General features: G+C 35.7%; 1 protein-coding gene across 9 annotated transcripts in view; it reads left to right on the plus strand.

Moving 5' to 3' along the window:
• dlg1 (MAGUK family member discs large 1) overlaps window positions 1-20,987 on the plus strand; it is a 327,809-nt gene extending 306,822 nt beyond the window's left edge. For 3 of the 9 annotated variants that reach the window (XM_018460681.1, XM_018460682.1, XM_018460684.1), the window contains 12 exons: window positions 9,221-9,434; window positions 9,989-10,146; window positions 10,747-10,996; window positions 12,030-12,132; window positions 12,777-12,815; window positions 14,838-14,879; window positions 16,064-16,180; window positions 18,198-18,347; window positions 18,433-18,605; window positions 18,720-18,829; window positions 18,911-19,002; window positions 19,471-19,580. In XM_018460681.1, coding sequence (XP_018316183.1) covers window positions 9,221-9,434; window positions 9,989-10,146; window positions 10,747-10,996; window positions 12,030-12,132; window positions 12,777-12,815; window positions 14,838-14,879; window positions 16,064-16,180; window positions 18,198-18,347; window positions 18,433-18,605; window positions 18,720-18,829; window positions 18,911-19,002; window positions 19,471-19,580 — 1,558 coding nt within the window. Of the gene's footprint in view, window positions 1-9,220; window positions 9,435-9,988; window positions 10,147-10,746; window positions 10,997-12,029; window positions 12,133-12,776; window positions 12,816-14,837; window positions 14,880-16,063; window positions 16,181-18,197; window positions 18,348-18,432; window positions 18,606-18,719; window positions 18,830-18,910; window positions 19,003-19,470 lie in introns of all 9 variants that reach the window. The other 6 variants (XM_018460680.1, XM_018460683.1, XM_018460685.1 and 3 more) reach the window with 6 other exon arrangements.
• The last annotated feature ends 492 nt before the right edge of the window (window positions 20,988-21,479 follow it).

Raw genomic sequence — 21,479 nt, forward strand, 5'->3', positions numbered from 1 at the left:
TCTAATGTGAAGTTAATAATTTTGCATATATTTTGTATATATTTTTTTGTCACGAAGAAAATATAAATAATTATAGGTAAATACCGCATAAAAAAAGATAAATATTGTTTCAAATCACGAGCGGCAACTAAAAGTATAATATAATTATGTCAAGATATTGTTCAAGTACGCTTTTCAAAGTATCTCAAGCATTACAATTGCAAACTGCAACCACGATACGATAATAGAGTACTTATCTGCTACGAACAATACAATTCTGTCTTATCTGATGTAAGCCTTTATTTTCACGCTTTGTAACAGCCCACGTGTTGCAACGGTTGCCGATAAGTATTCATAAAATCGTAATGTCGGCGGATGCTGCGGAAGGGCAGCAGCGAGCTTGTTCCTGTATCGAAACGCAGAGAGCGCAGGGGGTGCTAGTTACTATATATACATATTCGTGTGGGGGTGTCGGGTGTGCGCGCGCGTTTCTTTGCAAGTAGGTCAATCGAAGAAGCGATACGTCGGGAGTTTCCATTTTCACGAAACTGGCTTTGATTGCACTCGCTATCACAATTAGCGGCGACACAAACAATTTCTACAATTGAAAAAAAATTAATCCTGAGAACACACTCGAGCGATATGTATACTCTCCCGATTGACCTCTGATACTTTTAATCAAACGAAAATTTTGCTATTAAGAAAAAACCGCTAATGATGATGCAAATAATGTATGCTATACCGTGGGGAGTTTCATTTCTCATACATTATTTTTTAACGACAAGTTCTTTGATCAATTCGAAGTCGATTTTTCATTAGCTAATGTCAAGGGAGATCGCCATTTACCGTAGTTTTTATCATCATTTTTATACCTTTGTAATTAAGTTTTTTTCGATCCAATTAAAATTCTATCAAAGGAATTCTATTTAAAATTCACAATTTATGGGTCATTTCTAAGCAGAATCGTAAGGCTCGTAACTCGTTCTCCTAAGATTTGTAAGAACTGAATATTGGGACTGGAATATTTATAACTTTATACAGTATCTTTACAGATAGCTTTTTGCTATCCGTAAAATTTACGAGAAACTGATATTTACGAATGATCGTACGTCTTACGAAACACATAGAATTACAACTCCAATCATAAACAATCCTTACAAGTCTTAAGAAAATAAGTTACGAACCTTACAATTTTGTTTAGAATTGACCTATTTTTTTGTAATATATTTTTTTTCTAAAGTGTGTGTGTGTACAGGATAATTATTTTAATCTAGTTTGCATAAAAATTTCTTTCAATCGTTTATAATTAAAAAATTGCATCCGTTAAGAAGAAACGGATTCTAAATTGATCAGGGTTATCGTTATTAATGAAAATGTTTTACAACTACATTTATAAATAGTATTTACAAATAATACTTAACTTTTATATAATATTTTAATCTAATCTATTTACCAAAATGATTAGTTATTTAAAAAATTAAACATATATTTCCTTTGTATATTTTATTATAGTTTATTTTCTCTGTCATTTGAGTGAAATTAGAATTAAAATTTTATTTCCGGTCGCGTATTTTTATTCTTATAGGGTTGCACCTGGATCTTGAATATAAGATACTAGAGAAAATCGCGAAGACTGGTGCAATTATTTTACGAAAACGTCGTCTTTAAAAGCTGTGCATTATTTATGTTCCACGAGACTGCCTTGCTTTAGCCACACAAACCAATGACGGGTATTAATTGCCGCTTCTCCAGGTCGCCTCTATTACATCCGAAGGAAAGAGCAAAAGGAGAGATGAGACATAACTCTTTAGCCGAGAGACGCGTAATTAAATCGTTCCTCGATGCTCTGAGGTTTTAATCGTGAAATGTAATTTTTCAACTCTTCTCTTACGAGAGATCGAGCTCACTGGGTTTTTAATTGCTTCGATGTTTCTTCTTGGTTTGTTAGCATTCGGAGATAAAAATTTTGTCAGATATCTAATTGGTTGCAACACTTCGATGGGCTCGTCTAATTTGTTGCTTTTGCGCGCGCGCTTTGTGTTCATGACTTCTTTTTCTTCTGCTCAAATAGTTAGGAGAGAATACCGAGAGTTTTTCTGCTTTCAGACATTTCGTCCATTAAGAGAAATTTCTTCTAAATTGAACCATGGATTTTTTGCAGTTTATTTAAAATACTTGCTTCTCTCGTCCAAGTGAATAATCCCATTTTGCCTAATCTAACAATCAAAATAGAATACTTCCACATTTTTCACGTGAGCCTTTTGTTCTCCTACATTATGTGGCCTAGTATGTTTAAATTTCTGATTGTTTTTTGTAGTATGTTTAAATTGGTAATTAAAGTTTCTTATGAATACTAATTATCAATTCGCAGAAATTATTTCGTACTGTTTTTCTTCTCTGTATCATCCCTACTATTTTCTCATAATTCAGCATTCTGTATTTTTCTATATTTTTTGGTATTCCTAATTTTTATTCGCATTATACAATATTCTCTCATTGCTATTCTGTTTTTTATATACATTTTACCTGTATCTTTCTGCCACACGTACAATCTATTTATCCTATACGCTTTCTTTTTGTATCTCGTTTCTTTTTATAGGTAAGAAAAATCTTCCTCCCCGTATATACTCTAAGAAATTTTATTCCAGGGTAGGATAAATTTACCGTAGCTATCTTTATCCACATCTATTTCTGCATCATTCTTTATTTTTTTATGCGCGAGCAACGATTTTCGCTGATATGTTTAGATATCGGCCCCGAGAGTGGCCGTGTGAAAAAGGCTGAAAGTTTAGCGGGTTGCCCTAGTTTTCCAAAAGAGCGGCGGTGGCGGTGGTGGTGGTGGTGGTGGTGGTGGCGGCGGCGGCGGCGATGGTGGTGCTACGAGGCGGTGGTGAAAAGAGGGTTGCGACGCAGGGTTACAGCGCGCGCCAGAGAGAGTCAGCTTATTTCTATCGATCGTGACGATAGTAGTTCGCAGTGGCCGCCTCGGCGGCGCGGCGCATGGCGACACGATACGGCGCGACGGCGACTACCTATGCTCCGCGGCCTTTAATCCGTCGCGACGCCCCCAACCGACGTCGGGACGTCGCCGTTGGTTCGTGATCGAAAGAGAGCACGGAGAGAGAGAGAACCAGCAACAACGTCGCACCAGCTGGTCCAAGGGATCGCACGTCATTTCGCCCTCTCTCTGTGTCTCTCTCTTTCTCTCTCTCTAGTTCTCTTTCTTTCTTGCTCTTCGTCCACCACTGCTCTCTTCCCGCATTCGCTATCGATCAATCTGCATGATCGACCACAATCACGTGTACTCGCGTCCGGATGTTCGCCGATACCCACTAACCATCGACAAGGGTGCATCGTGTTACGAGAAACCACTCCTTTGTAACAACTCGTCCTTCCGCAGCGGAACCGCAGTGGCGTTACGTCATTGTTCCATTTATTCCGCGCTGCGAAGGAAACAGGTGCGTTTTACACACGACTCTTCTTCAAGTGCGCGAGTGCGAGTAGATGGAAAATCAGCGCAACCATCTGTTCTTTCGTTCAGACGAATCGTGCTGTTTGTTGCGATGAGAAGATGAAGAATCAGACATGGTGAATGAGAAATTTACCGTGCGCTTGTTATTGAGCAAAATTGAGTGCGTTATTGACGTGGACGCATGTAAGACGAGGTGCACGAGACGTTATCTTCGCTGATGTTTGTCTCGATGATGAAATGGGAAGAGTGAAGTGTCCTAGGAACGGGGAATGCGGTTCAAATGGTATGAGAAAGTATATGGTACCATTACTGTACATATTGCATTAGACGGAATTGTGCATTACTCTTAAAGTGGATCGTAACTCGTGAAGTGGGAAAATCGAAGAACGGTTTAAGAGTTGACAGTAAATAGTAATTTGTGCGATTACTGCACAATCTTTCGAAGAATAAACGAAACGATAGATAAAGGAGATATGCCTATATATGTACCAGTAATGCATAACGTTTCAGAACTGCAAAACCAGACATAATTGGCTTGAATTCATTAAAACAATGAAAGAATTCTTAATAAACGTAAATTTATAAACTAATTGTTTTTCAGGTGTCTTTAATTTTCCATTTTGCGAGCTAAATTCTTTGCAAGATTATAAAAATATAGAATCTTCGGTATCTCGACAGTTCAAAACACTGATATATGTAATTTTCATTCATATGTATTAGTTTCGCTTACATTTTCGATATTGATCAGTATTATTAGTTTTTGAATACATGTTCACGTCGTGTATGTAAAGATTCACTGAAGCGTATATTGAATGGCAACTCTGATTTGAACATCCGCTTTAAATGTAGATATTCAATCCAAAGTTACCTATGACATTGATATTTGATCCTTACAGTTCACGTGATGATTTTTCGCGTTCTGTTCTTTATTATACGATGAATCGTTCGTATTTGAATTATTTTTTATCACTTTTACAAATATACAAAAATTATTAAACTGTTTATACTTTAACATTTTTAGAAAGTATTTGTAAGATTGTGTGGAAAAAAAAATAAAGAACATTATTTAGTAAAATATTCCTAATATTTTAAAGAAAAGAAATGCACAGGATACACGAATGACCCAATCGTACAATCATAAGTACTTTAATTACTTTGTAATTCTCTATAATATGTTTAATGCTCGTTTCTATCAATATAGATTAATTTTAATCTTATTGTGTAATCTTGTTGTTTAACTTACTTTTTCTAATTCTATAAATTACAAAAGGATAAATAGGAAGTTATAAACCGAGATTAATCTACATTGTTAGAAATGGACATAAATCATACGATGAGTTATAAAATGGAAAGCTGAATATTTTTCAAAAAAAATTGTTTAGTTATTCTCGTACTCTTTATTCTCAAGGTTTTTATTTGTCTTCACAAGTTATATTAACTATTTCTATCTCGTCGTACATTTCTATAAATAATTTTTACGCCTATCCATAAAACATATTATTATGACATATCTATTATAGATATTTACGATAAAAGAGTACTTGATGATATTATATCGACGATCGGATTAAATCGATATAATATTAATCTACGATTTTGAATCGTTCTCGCGGACATTAGATAATGTTACTGCGTTACAAGACGAACCAGTCAGATTCCTAAACTGCAGAAACGTCTCAAGTTATCTCATTACCATGATTTATCGCCGTAAAGTATTCACGAGCGCAGGATATACTTCTCCTTTAGGTATTGCGCAATATCGCGATATGTACTGGAAAATCCGTTTCCTGCGACGACACGCCCGTCTCGCGAAAGGGGGTCGGCACGCGTTGTGAATAATGCGAATACGTATAATTAAAACCTCGAATCGAGAGCACACGATAATACGATCCGTAATACGTGCACATATCCGTGCCGCGGACATGACTAGTTAGTGACACGCGTCAACGTCAACGCGCGTGTCCGACTGGCGGAAACATATGCTGCGAACGTCTACGCGCGTCCGGCGCGCATTCCTCCACCACTCAGAGACACGTAAATCCCCGTTTAGCGCGAGCCAATCGCAACGGAGGATCTCGAGAATGTGGTGGATGGACCAATTCGACGACTATATCAATCACCGAGTGACCCACTAAATTATAGACGTGATAAGAAAATTATACTCATTGTTCCTTTCATGTATAGAAATATTCTTTCACAATCAAATTTTTTATAAATATTTTCTATCTGTATAGAGTTACTAACAAATAATAAATAGTGAATCTAAACTGAAAAAGCTCTGTTTAGCAATTATATTATATACACTCTCTCTGACATACGAAAATCTCGAATCTCTTCGTTATAAAAGATGTTACGTTTACCGCGAAGAGAAATTATTATTAGAAAAATTTTGTTGAAGATAAAATTATCTGGATAGTTCCTTTTTTTTGACATTTTTTTAATGATAATAAAAAACAATTGTTAAATTTAATGTCACGGTTGGTATTCTTTTACTAATGTTACAATAGAAGCGAAAAAATGTGTTATAAATGAGAATTGGAACGATGGCTCGTTTCGATCTATCGACAATAAATGGACGATAATGTCAAAGTTTTCCTGAAACGTGTCAGACTATCCGATCTCTTTTGTAGGATACTATTCTTTTTATTGCTAGCAAGACTCATTGATATTCACGCTAAAAGCACGAGGCACTTTTTCACGCACATAATGATACAAAAGTTAATACTAAAAGTGCATTATGATTTTTATTTTTAATGAAACGTAATAATATATTTTTTTATATTGAGAGGGATATTTTAAAATATTAATATTCTATTAATATTTTTAAATGTTAGTAGAATATTAGGTATATTATGAAAATAATATTTTAACAATGATTATAATGTTTGACCTGTGCGAAACACGATTACATTTTATACATATAAGTAATATTCTGATTCGAGTATCGAGTACCTACCACGCGTGTGCAACAAGAGCGAATTACACCCGTTAAGATAAGCGAAGGGCGAACAGCCGGATGCAAACAGCTCGGATGGTTGTCTCTCGCGAGCTAATAACATGAACTTAACTTGTGTTCCCGGCGGCAGCGCACCAACCGTTAATTCGAGGTCTTCGTTAACATGAGCAAGAGAAAGCCGTCGTCGAGTGGTTGCGCCTCGAAGTTGCATACAAGTCACTAGCAGAAATTCATGTTACCATACTACCCAACGATGGTGATGACGTGCAACCTTCGTAATTTCGTCCCTCGAAAGGACCCCGCACTAATTATATAGAAAATTAGGTTCCGGTGAAATGAGTCGGTTTTTACATATGTTGTAGCTTATATGTGGTGAACCAAAAATGTTATACACATATACATGGCTAGTCCTTGAGCTGTGCAGGTATATAAAAAATGTAAAATTTGTGTTTGTAAAGCACCTTTAATAAATCATAGTTCAAAAACTATCCATTATTGAGCTTTATGTTTATGACATCTTATTATAAGCTACATTATATGTGAAAACTGATTTATTTCATCGGGACCCAATTTTGCATGCAATTAGTGCGAGGTTACTAATTATATGGAAAATTAGGTCCCGGTGAAATAAATCAGTTTTCATATATGATGTAATTTATAATATGGTGAACAAAAGATGTCACAGAGGCGCAGGACTCAGTAATAGATAGCTTTTGAGCTATGGTATCATCTATCGAATATCATAATTAAACAAAATATCATATATCAAAGGTGCTTTGTAAGCACAAGTTTTACACTTTTGATACACCATAGTTCAAGAATTCATTATTTGAATCATGTGTATTTTTGTTCACCACATTATAAGCTACAACATATGTAAAAACGAACTCATTTTACCGGGACCCAATTTGCTATATTTAGTACTGTCTTTTAACGAATACCTAACGATCCACAGGAAACATGTCCATAAATAAAGAGCTTTCAAACAGCGATAAAGGTATAACGCGGATGTCATGTTACGTTTGAAAAATCCTCTTACTTTTTTGTTATCATCGAACATAGTGGAGTCGACGCCAGAGAACGGCTGAGGGATTTTTTTCTAGCCTGTGTGTTAGTAAACCTCCGTGAATTGATTTCTTCAGTTTGTTTATGCCTGTGTATATGTATATGTACAAGAACGTAAGCACATGCGTATGTGTGAGGATTAGTATCCCGCCGGCTTGGTTGCCCGGATGCGTAAGCGCTTACGTAGGACGTTTCATTGATCGACACGCTTTTGCGTCACACTCATGCCGTTTACACGAATTTGTATATGATTGTCGTTATTAAACTATTAACATTTACGATATCAGAAAGCAACTATGTGAAAGATTTTAATGGCTTTTTAAAATAAAAATGATCTCCGATCACATTTTGGTTGATCGCTATTTATAGCTCTTATTTTAAAATCGTCTTAAATACACTGTTAAAAATTTAATGAAATTTAATATATTTTTAATTTACACAACTTGAACTAATTTCATGACATTACATTAAATTTAATGTATTTATATAACTGAAAAGTATATTTGTGTACATGTATTTTTCATGAAAATTTAAGAAATTTAATGTACACGTTCATTACATTTAAGTAACTACTGTAACTTAATTTTCAGTTAAATCATTCATTACTTATAATACTTCGTTCATAACCACGAGCTTCATTTACATGTAAAGGAAGCTCGTCGTCACGTTTCTAACAGTGTAATAATATTTTATTTTTAAGATACTAATACGGTTCTGTGATTGATTTATGATATTTTAAGATTGTACTTAAGACAGTTTTAAACAAAAACCGACTATGAATACTGACTTCTATCTTCCGTTTTTCAAGCAACAATAATAATAATAATCTTTGTTGCAATGTACGAGTACAACATAGTTAATTACAAAGATTGAAAGACGAAAAGAAATACAAAAGATAACATAGTAAATGATGAAGCTCCGACAAGACTGCTAAGTAACAAAAATAAAGTATTAAAAAAATAAGCAAAAGTTAAAATAGACAGCAATATCGAATATAATTAATTCATACACGTACAATGTATTTTCTTATAAAATTAGATAATGAACCACATTGAGAAATTTGTCGACAATTTCATTTTCTGCAGAAAATCTGTATGGTTCATAAAAATTTCACGATATTAAAGTTGTGATTTCGAGATTAATTGCGCCTTGGTGCAATTTGTAATACTAAATATGCTCGACGATTTTCAACGTCATCTTGATGAAATTCCCAAATTTCTTCACCGAAATTTATTTCGTCCGACCGTACAAAGATATATTTATGCGGAAGCGGGATAGTTCAGTGCCATAATTAGGATGTCATCATTCGCGCAAGTCCTCGCATTATGCTTCTTGTTACGGCGAAGTAGATTTCAAATCTGCGAAAACTGCATGGCATGACGGCATGAATTTCCCGACCGGTCTTCTAGTTAACGTGATAATCGTGCCTATAAGAATCGTGGCGAAAATTTGCATTTTGATTCCCGATTAAAATGCAAGTGCGTTGACACGCGATACGTATCCAGGCGTAAATCTTAAATTGAGAACATCCACGTTTGTCTATTTATAAATATTTATAAATTAATTTATCTTCTCGGCCCTCTTGAGGTGCAGTAGAAAATTAATCAACTTACATATATAATCTCAGCATATATTTTATAGAAATGCATATTATTCAGTCATTAATAATTGCTGTAGCAATTATAAGTAATTTCACATTTCTGGGAATATTATTAATGTTAAACATGGTCCATCTCTTTTTTTTTCAGGGAAGTTCGAACTGTCGTATTAAATAAAGGCTCTCCTGGTCTGGGCTTTAACATCGTTGGCGGTGAAGATGGTGAAGGCATCTTCATCTCGTTCATTTTAGCCGGAGGTCCGGCCGATCTCAGTGGTGAATTACGCAGAGGTGATCAAATATTGAGCGTTAATGGTATCAATCTCCGAACAGCCACCCACGAGGAGGCCGCTGCGGCTCTCAAGGTAAGATCTTCGGCTTTGCTTTGTTATTATTCAAATAATATATAATCGTTACATAATTCAACCACTTTTGATGCTTTTCGACAAGAGATAAGGTTTATTCGCGTCGCAAGCTTCAACATGCTCTAATATGCTCCTACCATAGCTCTTACTCACTCTATCAAGCGTATTGAAGTGAGTAAAAGCTATCGTAGGAGCATATTGAAACGTGTTGAAGCATGCAACGCGAACAAACCTATAGTATAACACAGTGATCATTTCATTGTTTAACATTGACAAACAATAAGAATTTAATGATTCACTGTGTTACATTGTGTCATCTGTGTCTTTTCTAAAAGGAAAGCACCTTTTAGCTTCGACAAAAGATTATAATCCGTTAAAAAAAATTTATTATGCTTGTTAACCGAAATTTGAATTAAAATGTTAAAGAATGCTGATTACATAAATAATAATTTTGATATCAGTTAGTATTTATAAGTTACTGTCTTCAAAAAATTTCAAAAGTTGCGATTAATCGAAAATAATGGATTCGGATTTTTTTGTTTACGCGTATTCAGGGTACTGGTCAAACAGTGACAATCGTGGTGCAATACAAACCGGAGGACTATAACAGATTTGAGGCGAAGATCCAGGATCTTAAACAACAAATCTCGCAACAGAATGTAATGACAGGCACCCTCATGAGGACCTCTCAGAAGAAATCACTCTACGTGAGGTAATTATACTTTTGCGAATATCTTTCGCCTCTTCTCGATCATTTGTCGTATAGGGATCCGATTTCAAAATCGTTTAAACCGAGACAAGTTACCTGGTGTTTTTATATCCCCAGGGCGAAAAAATGTGAATTATGTAGATATTATTCTTTTTTTTTTTAATATATATTTTCTTTCTTTTTTAATAACTATTCTTTACGAATCTTTAAATATGCAATTTCATCGAAAATTTGTAATAAAAAAGCGTAATTAAAATTATTTATAAATAAAATTTTTCTAAGAAATGTCACTTAGTTATTTAGCGCGTTTATTTTATTTAATATTTGTTTGGTTTTTTCTACTTAGATACTTTTTTAAGAAAATCGTGAATAAATCCATATCCATAATGTTCTAAAATGTCAAACTGAAAAACAATTAATAATATTCAATATATTGTTAATAGTAGTGATTTTAAATGAGACTTAAACATCCTCGGTGATCGTTTATGTAAAAAAAATGACTACTTTCGGATTGAACACATTTAATTAATACATAATTTCGCGTATAAATAGATAATTTGTGTAAAATACGAAAGTAAATATGACAATATTTTCTCCCCAAAGAGCGTTGTTCGATTACGATCCCAACAAAGACGATGGTCTGCCGAGCCGCGGCTTGGCGTTCCGCTATGGCGAAATTTTGCACGTGACGAACGCTAGCGATGACGAATGGTGGCAGGCGAGAAGAGTCACCCCACAGGGTGAGGAAGAAGGTCTGGGTATAATACCCTCGCGCAGGCGATGGGAACGTAAGCAGCGTGCCAGGGACCGCTCTGTCAAATTTCAGGGGCACATGCCAGTCATTCTTGATAAGGTGAGTTAGACAGGAATTTCTCGAAGCTTCTAATTTCTCCAAAAATGACAAAAAACCACGAATTATAATGCAATTATAATTATATATTGTTATTATTTTAGATGATTATGCAAATATAGTGGAAAAAAGTTGTCTTTTTTTAAAAATTGAAGTAACAACTCGTATTTATAGAAATATTAACGAAATTTACAAAAATTATATACGGCATATACAAAAATTAGTTTAATCATTATGGATTTTAGTAAAAATGTAGTCGTTTTAACCTTTTTTTATCTTTAAAATTTTGTCTCGAACTGTTCAAAATGGATTTCGATCGGAATTATTTCGTTATCCCTAGAAAATACAATAAAAATCTAGGAAATAATTGAACAATTCCGATCGGAATTCATTCCGAATAATTCCATAGTACATACCCTGATCAAAGTGATAAAAGAATTGATGACATTATTTTATTATCTTAAATTAAGGAAAATTTTTGATGGGGCTTCTTTGCAATATAAACTATAGTTCCGTGACATTCTCGTGATGCGAAATGATTCGTAATCTCGTTTCGAAAACGTGCGTAATCGAAAATACGTGTTCATTCGACACGTGTTTCATTCGCTAATGAGGAGAGATGTTAATTAAATATTTATCGCAATAGTCATATGACCATTTCAGCGTGCAAATTTGATAAGGTCAAAGAATTAGTTTCAAATTTGTGTGACAAACGTTTTAGTTGTAATATTTTCTCTCTAAAAGAATTCAATTTCTTCAAAAATAACAACAAGGAGAAAATTATAACAGAACTAATTTATTTTAGAAGATTGTAAAAATAGCGTTTTTATTAAAAATTTGTACAATTTTATACAAAAATTATCATATAGTTTAATGCTTTCAGATTTTTACACAAACATTATTTTAACTGTTTTTATAATTCTTTATTTTCTTCAAAGATTGTGAATTTGATAAAATTGTTTCTCATGAATGAATTCATTGATGTACAAAATTATGAGATTTATGATTTGTTGATCATAGAAAATGTTAATTTCAGCAATCAACTCTTGACCGAAAGAAGAAGAACTTTTCGTTTAGCAGAAAGTTCCCCTTCATGAAGAGCAAAGATGATAAATCCGAGGATGGCTCCGATCAGGAACGTGAGTGTCTAGAATGTGATTGTTCTCTTTCCCCTCCTGCACGTTCTGTGCATGTTCTGATCCATATTTACTGTGTTTTAATGTTTTACTCGCCATATGTATTCGCCTATACTTATATCGTACGATTTAACCGCTGAATTACGAAGTTATTCCTCACCCTCAAGCCTCGGGCCGCAGTCTTCGCAATCGATGGGTTCAATTTTTATTAATATCTAATTAATAATTTTATTGATAATCTCATGTCCAAACTCGAAAAGTTTAACTGAGGACGTTATAATACAAAATATGACAATAGAAAAATATTCTTCTTCTAGTAAAGCAACTTTCCGCGTCTATTCTACGATTATCAGTATTCACCTAAATATTTAATGCGTATACAATTTCTTTCATAATTATCGTTGTAAAAGTGAATTCTTCAAGATTTCATTATACACAATTATAAAAAGAGTAGTCACTAAAGTCGATGCATAACATGATTTTCCGTGTAAAAATCGAGAATTTTCATTTGATTAAATAAAATCATTGATAAAGTCCCAACTTCTGATGCGATGAGCCTCGATCAGACACGCCCAAGTCCCCGAATGAGCTTGTGTGTTTTACAATGTGAAAACGTGACATGTGTTTTGTTTTGCCTGCTTGTGTAGGAACGCCCACCACACCTGAGAATGAGAACGATCCCACCCGTAAGTATTTCAATTAGATATGTAATAAGCTCTGTAAATATGCACTTTCGCCATTTTTCATATGCAATGACGTCAACAGTGATGTAAGCTTTAAAATCCATGCCAAAATACGAGATTTGAGACGAAATTTTAGCGATATATTAAGTTAAAGAATAATTACATTACACAAAAAGAACGGTTTTGCTGAAGTGTCTAAAAATTTAACTAGATACAAAACTGAAAATAATTTTATTTAGACCATCAAAATAATTATATAGGATGCTCAAACTGGTTGCTAGAACATTAAAACTTTTTGCAGCGTCGTCATTAATGCTTAAGCGTTCTATGTAATTATTTTGAATAATCCAACAAAATTTTCAAGTCAATATACTAGTTAAATTTTTATATATTTTAGCAAACTGTTCTTTCCGTGTATAATTTAAAGAAATATTTTTGTACTGATTGTTTATTCTCATATAAAAAGAACTGTTTTGTGGACGTATCTAAAAATTTAGCTAGATACAAATCTGAAAAATAATTTTGTTGGACTACCAAAATAATTATGTGTGATACTCAAGTTAGTTGTTACAATATTAAAATTTGTTACAGAGTATTGCTTATCACGCACATGCTTGAATTTTCTATATAAATATTTCCATAACCCAACAAAATATTGTTAGATCCATATTTAGCAAGAGATTTTTAGATATTTCAGCAAAATCAATTTTTTCGTATAGTGAAGTCAATTGTTAATGTATAACGATCGCCAGAAAATTGAATGCATAGTCTTATTTGATTATAATAAAAGAAATTGTTTACAGTATTTATTTTTAATGTAATTGTTTCTGTTTCGAATCGAAATCGAGTTTTGATCGAGATTGAATCTCACAATGTTGCATCGCTTGCGGAGAACCACCGTGCATCATTTAGCAGCCGCAGTGGCTTCATTTGCGCCCTGCGACCTCGCTTGCGCATGCACACTGCACCTTGAACTTTTCTGCCCCGTACAGAGTCTCTAGACTAACATCCCGACCGACACACTCTTATCTACGCTCTCGACTCCGCTTCTAACTTTCGGCTTTTCACTATTAGAGGTTCACCGGTAGTCCGTAGAAACGGTCCAGCACGGTAGAGCAATGTTCCTCTCAGACAGTAGTAGTTTACATTCTCTCTTTCTCTCTCTTTTTTTTACTTTCTTCCACGAAAGGATAATTGACATGATAAAAACGCATCCCACATTCATCTCAAAAATCATGTCACGAAGCACATTATCCTCCATCAGACGCATTCAGCAATACCTCCGGATTGATAAAACCAAAAAAGAAATTGTTTGAAGTACTAGATGCATGTACGTCGCATTCTCATTGTGTTAGATTGAGAAGAAATCTCGCTCTTCGAATGACATAACACGCGATTCGGTGTTTGACATCATAATAAACGAGAAGCTCGTAATAAACGAGAACACACGCTTCTTATCACTTAGCTGACGGCGAAAGGAAGAGTGTTACACAGTCTTGAGTTGTACACACAGCTGAGATATTGTTTTTTTTTCTTCGTGTTACGCGATGTTTTTCTCAAGCATGAGTGTCTCCATAGCGAGCGAGACTTTAACGATTATTCATCGATGTCGTAAAAAAAAACCACTTTGATACAAACTACGCTTACGAGTACCTCTTTAACGTAATGCTTCCACAAATAACATGCAACACATAACGAACATTCCGTGATTATTGCATTAGGGAATTTGTATTCTTCACGAAATATTTATTTAGCTATGACGATATTTAGTTATGACTATCACGATTTTGAAGAAAGGAATAATTCGGACGATTCAAATTCGCGTGTCGTTTCTCGAATCTACAAACACATTCGCATCATGGTCCATCGAATCCATCTCGTGCGGAGCATTGGAATCGCGCGCGCACAGTAGGAGAGAGTTTTCTCGAAAATCTATAGCGCTTCTAATTAATTCTAGCGATAATTAACGGTCGCTTATTTAGTACGCAACGTATACTGAAATGTATTCAACTTGTTATGTTCTAGCATTCATGCTGTGCTACACCCAGGACGACACTAACACTGAAGGTAATCATGTCTCTCTCTTCTCTCTTCGTTCCCACTCTTTCTATCTCGCTATCTTTAATTCCTCTTCCTCTCCTCTCTATCTCTCTCTTTCTTTATCTATATATCTTTTTCTTTTTCCTCTTTCTCTTTCTATACATGTACAATATATCTCTCCTACATATTCTTCCTCACACTAAAGAGATCGTATTGCCTGGGTCAGCCACGCGGGATAATGAATTTCGGTCACGCTATTATTTCGCGATTACACACGTGCTCGAATAGATTAATATAATTAATATAATTAATATCGGTACAAGAATTATATTAGTGTTCATTATCACGTTAACGTTCATTACCTCTTGCAATATTATTTAACATAAAATAAGTGTCGAGATGTTAGCGTTCACGTATATAGAGAATTCAGCATAACTCAAATTTATTGCAATTATACAACAATGACGCTTCAAAATTTATAATTACAGTATTTGTGAAACGTTCTGACCGAAAATCTCATCCCTTTATTCGTCTACCATCCTTGCGAGAGATATCGATCACGCTTGCATTCATTTGTCAGCAATAATTCAGCAACCAAATATATGATGTCGGCCTTTATTATACGTCATGGGCAGTATAGCATATCTATTGTTTTATTTCAATGGAAGTATGCATATTCATACGAGATGAAAAGGTCAACTCGAAATCTTCATTAGTTAATAATAATGACGTTCGTGCAGCTAAGGCATATATAGAAATTTATTCCAGCCTAAAGAATATAGATAATCTGCATTCGTGAACATTAATATACAATAGAATGATTGATAAAGAATAATACGGTACAAGATGTTAGGAATGTAAATTAATCCATAAAAAGCACGTTTTTTAATTTTCCTATGTTTCTATGTACGATTTAAAGCAGAATTTATTATCTTATAATATTTAAAATAGGGATAATATTTGCACAATATGATTTCGAATTGAACTCGAAACGCTCGCCGGTTATATATCTAGAGCTTTTATCACAAACGCATTGTCTATCGATGAAATTTCGCATACGACTCTTTTAGAATCTCATCTTAGGACCTTGATTGTCCGTTACTCTTCCTCCGTCGCCGCCGTCCATCATTCACCTCTCATTCATCACCATTAACATTATTGCCCTTATATCTCTCTTTATTTTGATCTTTTTCTTTTCTTATTCATTCAAGATTTATCTTGCGCTACAGGGAGTAGAGAAATTTTGTTTCGCGTTCAGCTGCCGTATATGGAGGAACTCACGTTAGTTTATCTGGAAAAGGAGGGCGACGAGCCCAATGACGAGCTTAGTAAGTCGTAGCCGAGAGCAAATGTGTGAACCATAGTGTGAGCGCGGTGCGCACACACAAAAAATCGATTTGTTCCTCTAGGAAACTAACGCAGATCGCAGACGATTGTAACCCTGTCGACGGGCGATTATCTTTAAAAAAATATTCGTGAAGATGAATAACTGAATAACGTTGTTTGCAATCCCTGTGTCAACTAACGATCCTTGATATTTTCTGATTTTCCATTAATATTTCCACTCTTACGCAAATTTGCCATGGGTAGAGATTCTCAAGTAAGAGATTGGACACCATACATTTAATTTGCCATATTTCTCAGGATCTACTTAAAATAAAATGAAGTATTCACGCATCTTATTCTTAAGCCAATAGTAGAAACCAATAGAGTGAATGAGAGTAATCAGTACGCAAAATAAAATAAAGAAATTTTTTTTTATTACTCCTTTATTCCATAATTAGTAATGTAATTAATTGTACGTTTCGACTCTCTTTGGAGTTCTCCTCAGTAAATACAAAAATAAATGTGTCTCTCCTTTGTATGTCAAAACCAACAAATTTTCATTCTTAAGCATCCTGAAAAATATAGCGGACCAATTAGAAGTTGTCTAAAAAATGTTCAATTTCTTATTTGAAGATTTCTGGACGCGAGTCGCAGAAATCGTTTAAAACGCTGCCGCGATTGCATAAGATAGATATAATTTGACAGCGGGGAAAGATAATGTGTCAGTATTCTCATCGTGTTTCCGCTATTATCGATTTTACATTATCTTGCGATGTGTAACGTCGCGAGTTAACACAACTATTCGTCGATCTCTACAACTTCTCTACAACTTTTCACTCTTTTATTTTCTGACGATAAAACTCACGATCGAAATTGAAAAGCAATCGCGAGTACAATACACCGGTTTAAGACACCAATCGAGAAACGTCTGTTTCCTTCGACATCCGTTAATTTTCTTCGGGCTTCTTTTCTTCGCGATAAATTACTGACGAGACGCGCTCCGCGTACAATTGAGACGGCCGCGCAACATGCTGCTATCACGACCTGTTTTCTCGTTTTCTTTTCCGCCGCTCTTGACCTCCTCTTCCTCGATCGTAGAACCTGTAGACATTAACAGTAGCAGAACGCAATTAGAACGCTCAAATAGACGAAAAAATTGTGTCACTTCTTCTCGTCGCGCTGGAAACACAGTGGTGTGCTCCTCTTCCTCACGCTTGCGCGAAAGTTCCGGACCACGTATTCGATTATCGCAATTGAAACCCGAGAAGAAGCGACATGGCCACGTTAATATCGAATTCGTAACATGTGTTAGCAGCGCGCGGTATTGATTATAAATGGAGACCTCAACTTCCTCTGTCTGTCTCTTTCTATTTCTCTGTTTTTCTTTCTTTCTCTCTTTAGCCAAGTATTGGTTTATAGTCGCTATACGTACTAACGCCACTTATGCACCTCTGACGTTCCTGGATCGCTTGATTTTTCTAGTCATTAAGAGGTACAGCTTTCCTTCTGCTTTCGATTTCGCCCGAACGCTGAGAGCATGCTCGTGATTCGTCCGACGAGAGAAATGTGTACTTGTCCGAAATGCCAATAGAACTAAGAGCCCGGAGTCCGCTTGAGACAATTGAAGGACAGTTGTCACTGGACATGACCGATCTGTCGAGTCATCAACCAGAGATTGTTTCAAGTGGCTCCGACGAACGCATATCGCTCTGTGTGTAACATTGTCCCGCGTCCATTTCGTGAAAGTGTCAATTAATCAATGACATCATCGGGGACCGTCGTCGGAGAGCCTATCTTTCGGAAGCGGTGTCAGAAGGAGAGCCGCTCGGATCATGTTTATCCTCTTCTTGGATTAATGTTATCGCTTTTTATTTTTCTCTGCTATATCTGAGTGGGCGGACTTGTACGCCGAAGGTTCGGAGGAGATTGCGAAATTGCTTGTAATGATGATGACGAGGCCTCTATCGAGTCTTCGCGCGTCGCAGAATTGTTCATATACATTTGATTAAACGATTGCAGGCAGCGAAGAGAACGTGCTTTCGTACGAGGCTGTGCAGCAATTGACGATACAGTATACGCGTCCCGTGATCGTTCTCGGACCACTCAAGGATCGTATCAATGATGATCTCATTTCCGAATTCCCTGATAAATTTGGCAGCTGTGTTCCACGTGAGTTGCTCGACAATTGAATGATGATCAACGATAGAGTTTTTCTTATGGAGCTGTATATCGATTTTTGCACATTTGCTTGCAGATACAACTAGGAGTAGAAGAGAATATGAAATGGACGGACGAGATTATCATTTCGTGGCGTCGAGGGAACAAATGGAGAGGGACATACAAAATCATTTGTTCATAGAGGCCGGACAATATAACGACAATCTTTACGGAACATCCGTTGCGTCTGTACGAGAAGTGGCTGAAAAGGTATGCATAATTTTAATAACATAGAATCAACCTTTTATAGACTTTACTTATGTCACATTGTATTATATTGATGAGGAATGTCACTAAAAATGTTTGTAATTGTTGCTTTTACAGGGCAAGCACTGCATTCTTGATGTGAGTGGGAATGCTATCAAGAGGTTACAGGTAGCACAACTTTATCCTATTGCCATCTTCATCAAGCCGAAATCGGTGGAGTCTGTTATGTAAGTTCAGTAATCGATCTTTAATACGCACAGATTTTGTTGTTATTTATTTTGCTAAATCTTGTGCTCGTAATTTTACAGGGAGATGAACAAGAGAATGACCGAAGAGCAAGCAAAGAAGACGTACGAGCGTGCTCTCAAAATGGAACAAGAATTTGGTGAATACTTTACTGGTACGTTTACATATTTATAAATTTCTATTATAAATTCAATTCTATATATAATTTTAGGGGATTATTATTTCAGTTTGATTGTTAGAAGTCCGAAAGCAATCGACGCACAGTCGTATATATAAGATAAATTTATTTAAATGTATATATAGATGTATTATATTCCAAATAACTTTGATTGTAATTGATATTTTTCTTACTTAATATATTCACATAAGCGATCCTGTTCTAATTTTAATATCAATTTTAACAAATAAAATTCGACTATAATAACTATGATATTATTATCTATGATTTTTTATTATTAAAATGCTCGTATTATAATTGTTGCAAACACTCTAAACGTAATACAACTTATTAAAATTAAAATCAATTAAAATCTGAAAAATCATGAGAGAAATCAGTATTTGACTGAATACGCAATTTAAATATTTTTATTGCGATAATTAAATCATTATATTTTATTTGTAGCCGTCGTTCAAGGAGACACTCCCGAGGAAATCTACGTGAAAGTGAAGGAGGTCATCTCCGAGCAATCAGGACCGAACATCTGGGTTCCCTGCAGGGACCAGCAGCTGTGACGTCCTGCCCCCCACGCTCAGCACGGGCCCAACGCCTGGACCCTGCCACCGAGGCGACAAGCTTAGTTATTCACGATAAATATGATTAAGTGATGCTCTAATACCCTTTCCTAATCCCTCCTTCCCCCTCCCGTATCCCATATCCATGTAGCACAAAGTCCCTACTTAAGACGCGTAACACGTAAATCGCCGCAGAGAATTTAAGCCGAAAGAATACTAAAAACGGCGGAATACACGATATCACCAACCATTTCCCCGCGGAGAACTGATAAAGTCAGTCGGGACGCGTGATTTATTCTCCTCTAAGTTCAAAATCTAATAGAAGATTGTTAAGAGGGAAATGAGGAAAATTAAGCATTCGGGCGTGCTCATCGTGTTGAATTTTATCATGACTGATGTTTCTGATAACAAAAAATGACGGAGAGAAATTCGTAACTTTTATCGCATGATCGTCGATTATTCGTGTGTGTGATCGTCCCTAATTTTATTAATTAACCTCGCGAAAAAATTTAGAGGCATTGTATGTATGTACAATTGCTCGAGAAGATCGGTGTATGCCGAAACCGAAGTGGCGGGCAATTCAGAAGAGTTCTCTTGAATTCGACTGAACTATCAGCTACGAAATGCGAACGCTTTTTCGGTCATATTCGGGCACGGTATTTTTTAATGTACTTAAGCGCAGTTAGCGCGCCGAGAACGTCGAGCGAATTCGACGAACTCGATTCGAAAAACGGGGAGAACCGCGGATAGGAGAAAAAACTGTAGCCCCAGCGACGTGTATGTGTTAATGAACCTCACAGGATTAAAAGAAACAATAAAAGAAAAACAGAAAAAAAGAGAACAGAAACCTCACAGGACAAATCTTTAGATGCTAGATACACATAACGATATATAATGTTTTGTACAGCTAGATGACTAAGCCAGTAACTGGGTTATGTGCAACATTATATTTGTGGAATGGGCGATGCGAGGAGAGAAAAGAAAAACGAGAGAAAGAGAAAGAGCAAAAAATACTATTGTAATTTAAATATCACTACTAAATTATTATTATAGTAGGTATTATTGTAAATATATATTAATATACTCGCGTGTATCGAGACGGAGAGGCGTAGTAGGTAAAGATAAGAGTCGAAGAAGAAAAGATAGAGGGAGGAAAGACGAGCCTGGTAAGGCTTTTCTTTCACGCACGTCGGCTTTTCTTTTTCGGATACATGATGTCACTTAGCATCGTGAAGAGATAAAGAATTTTCATGCCGATTATTCGCGCTCTCATAAAGCTTCAGCGCGAGCGTAGATGTATGCTGCTCCTTCGTATCTTAAGATATAGTTCTTGGCACCGGATCAGCAGTCGTTGTTGATCGTGAGGTCTAGCTTGCACGAGATCTTCAGTGTATCCGGCTGAAGAGGAAAAAAAAGAGAGAAAATCATACTCGTTAATGTACTTACAATTTCTATGGGGGAATCGCGAAAGGTGCGAATGGACAAAACTGTAACGATTCGAAAAGAAAAGAAGACGCAGATACGGCCAATTGAGTTCTATCGTAGAGAATGAGAACTGCATTCACCGAATAATAAGCGAAGATTCTTCATCGATAAACTCGCATCCAGAATAAAACTCAATAAAAAAAATATCCCATCGCTTGGCCTTCACTTGTTGCGAGCTCGCGATCGCGTGCACTATGCACGATGCTTTGTCCGCTTGCTCCTTCCGTTTCCGTAGCATTAATCATGCGCGAGAAGGTACGATAATTGATTCTCTCAATGAAACACGAGCGGGAAATCGAATTATTGCAAACACGGGGTGTTATTACGGTAATTTAATTGTAATATAGCCGCATTGTTGTCGTGATATGGAAATACGAGTCGCGATGACGAAAGACAATGGAGACGATGATGGTA

Source organism: Mycetomoellerius zeteki, unplaced genomic scaffold (assembly GCF_001594055.1).
Source record: "Mycetomoellerius zeteki isolate Tzet28-1 unplaced genomic scaffold, Tzet1.0 scaffold96, whole genome shotgun sequence".
NCBI classification, from domain to species: Eukaryota; Metazoa; Arthropoda; class Insecta; order Hymenoptera; family Formicidae; genus Mycetomoellerius; species Mycetomoellerius zeteki.